Here is a 1,788-nt window from a genome sequence, read left to right as displayed (position 1 = left end):
AGAAGCGAATAAATGTGAATATCCAAATGTTTTCCTTTCGGTTTCGACTTTTTATTTCTATTCTGATATTTTTCCTTTTTTTTTTGCAGCTACAGCAGCATTTTTAATATAGCAGAATTTGCTGTCATATTTGGACCCGCCCCCCGTCTGATTTTTATAGAACGAGTATTTTTCGCATTTATAATGCGGAGCCATATATTTTCATGAACACTAAATTAAGCAGGGTAAAATTGGGATTCCTTTGAAAGCGTTATCATAGGAACATTTGGAAAATCGTATGAGTTTTGGAAGCATGTTTAGAAGGCATTGAGTTAAAGGACAAAATTCAGTAAATGTTAAGTAATATCTTTAAATATTATATACAATTCATAAATTTTTTAAGCCATGGATACGTTATGCAAATTTTTAAGTGCCGATCTGTATTGTTTACTAAAACAGATATTTAGCAATCTAGTCTCTGGATCTTCGTCTTCCGATTCAGATGAAACGTTAGCTATACAAAGAGTGCGAAGTAAAGACGATATAGCGAGGCAACTGGTGACCCGTCCTAGTTATACAATAAGGCACGAGTACCCAGGTCCTTTGGTCACCTACGATGGTGAGGAGCGATGTGAGCCGCGTCTTATTCGATTTTCCGACTTGAACACGAGCCAATTGGACCTAATTTTCGAGGCATACAAAGATGAGGACGATGATCTAGACAAGAATCACAGGAAACAGTGCCCTAAAAAAGAGGATTCATGCGAGGAAAACCCCAGAAGTAGAGTAACTTTCAAGGAGGAGCCAAAGTGCTCTAGAAAAAAGAGAAATTTTGGGTGTCAAACAACTTTTTCCATAGACGATGACTGCTTTGAAGAGGATTCAGAAGATGATGATGACCAAAAAGAGGGAATAAACACGAAACTTGTGCATTTTTTAAAGGGTCTTTTTCCCCAAAAGAAATGTTCAAACAAATCTAGGTTGGCTGGAGGCAAGGAGAAAACCAGCGGTTTTGATGAAAATCCACCGCCTGAAGAGGAGCTCAAAGAGTTGGAGGATAGCGCCCAGGCTTTATATGAAGACTATATAACATCGACTTGTAAATCAGCATCATGGGACTCTCTGAAGCCAGCGGCAAAACTTCGTTTTCAGTGGAAGGCTTTGACAGGCGATGATCTGAAGGAAACCCCCTACGAAAACTTCAGCGAGAGTTTCACCAGGAGTTTTCGCGAGGCTTTTCCATCGGTCAAGGATTCGTCGCTTAAAAACGAGAAAAGAATCACCTGGTGCAGCATGGACCGCAGCCAGCGAATGCCCTTCATACTGCAGGCTCTACTGTACCAAGTGGCCATGGGAGCCATCGATCCCGAAGATCACTGTGCTGTTCGTGAACTGTTTCACAAGCTGAGATAGAGATAAAGGAAAAAGTGCGTGTTTTCCATTTCCATTTCGATTTTATACGAACCAGATGTCTTCGCTGTGGCCAGTCTATTTTGGTGCCGAGCCTCGGAAAATTCGCAGTTCTTCTCCCTCGATTTTTGCTCTTGAACCAGATTTGCCAAAAATAATGGATCCCCTACTTCTGGCCAAGGTCGTCCCGCTGACATGGCATTGGCACTCGATTAACAATTAAGAAGCCGCCTTCAAGGTCGCGCAGAATTAAGATGGAAAATCTCAACCAACCTCCATGAGGAAAACTTGGACCTGGGGGCCGGAATCAATTTCCCATGCGCATACATTAGCAATAAAAATTTGTTGTACCCCCTGAAACAGAAACAAATAAAACAAACGAGAAGTAAACTTTTTAAA

At 41.2% G+C, this 1,788-nt stretch overlaps 1 protein-coding gene across 1 annotated transcript; it reads left to right on the top strand.

The window, feature by feature from the left end:
* The first annotated feature begins 288 nt into the window (after positions 1-288).
* Positions 289-1,788, top strand: LOC108008039 (uncharacterized). Its single transcript, XM_017071823.4, has one exon. The coding sequence runs from the start codon at positions 385-387 to the stop codon at positions 1,390-1,392; it is 1,008 nt and encodes a 335-aa protein (XP_016927312.4). The 5' UTR covers positions 289-384; the 3' UTR covers positions 1,393-1,788.

The sequence above is a fragment of the Drosophila suzukii genome, chromosome 3 (assembly GCF_043229965.1).
Source record: "Drosophila suzukii chromosome 3, CBGP_Dsuzu_IsoJpt1.0, whole genome shotgun sequence".
NCBI lineage: Eukaryota > Metazoa > Arthropoda > Insecta > Diptera > Drosophilidae > Drosophila > Drosophila suzukii.
This window is presented reverse-complemented; position numbering and strand designations above follow the sequence as displayed.

Excerpts from the sequence above, each read along its gene's own strand:
- LOC108008039 (XM_017071823.4), top strand. The coding sequence starts at position 385 with ATGGATACGTTATGCAAATTTTTAAGTGCCGATCTGTATTGTTTACTA.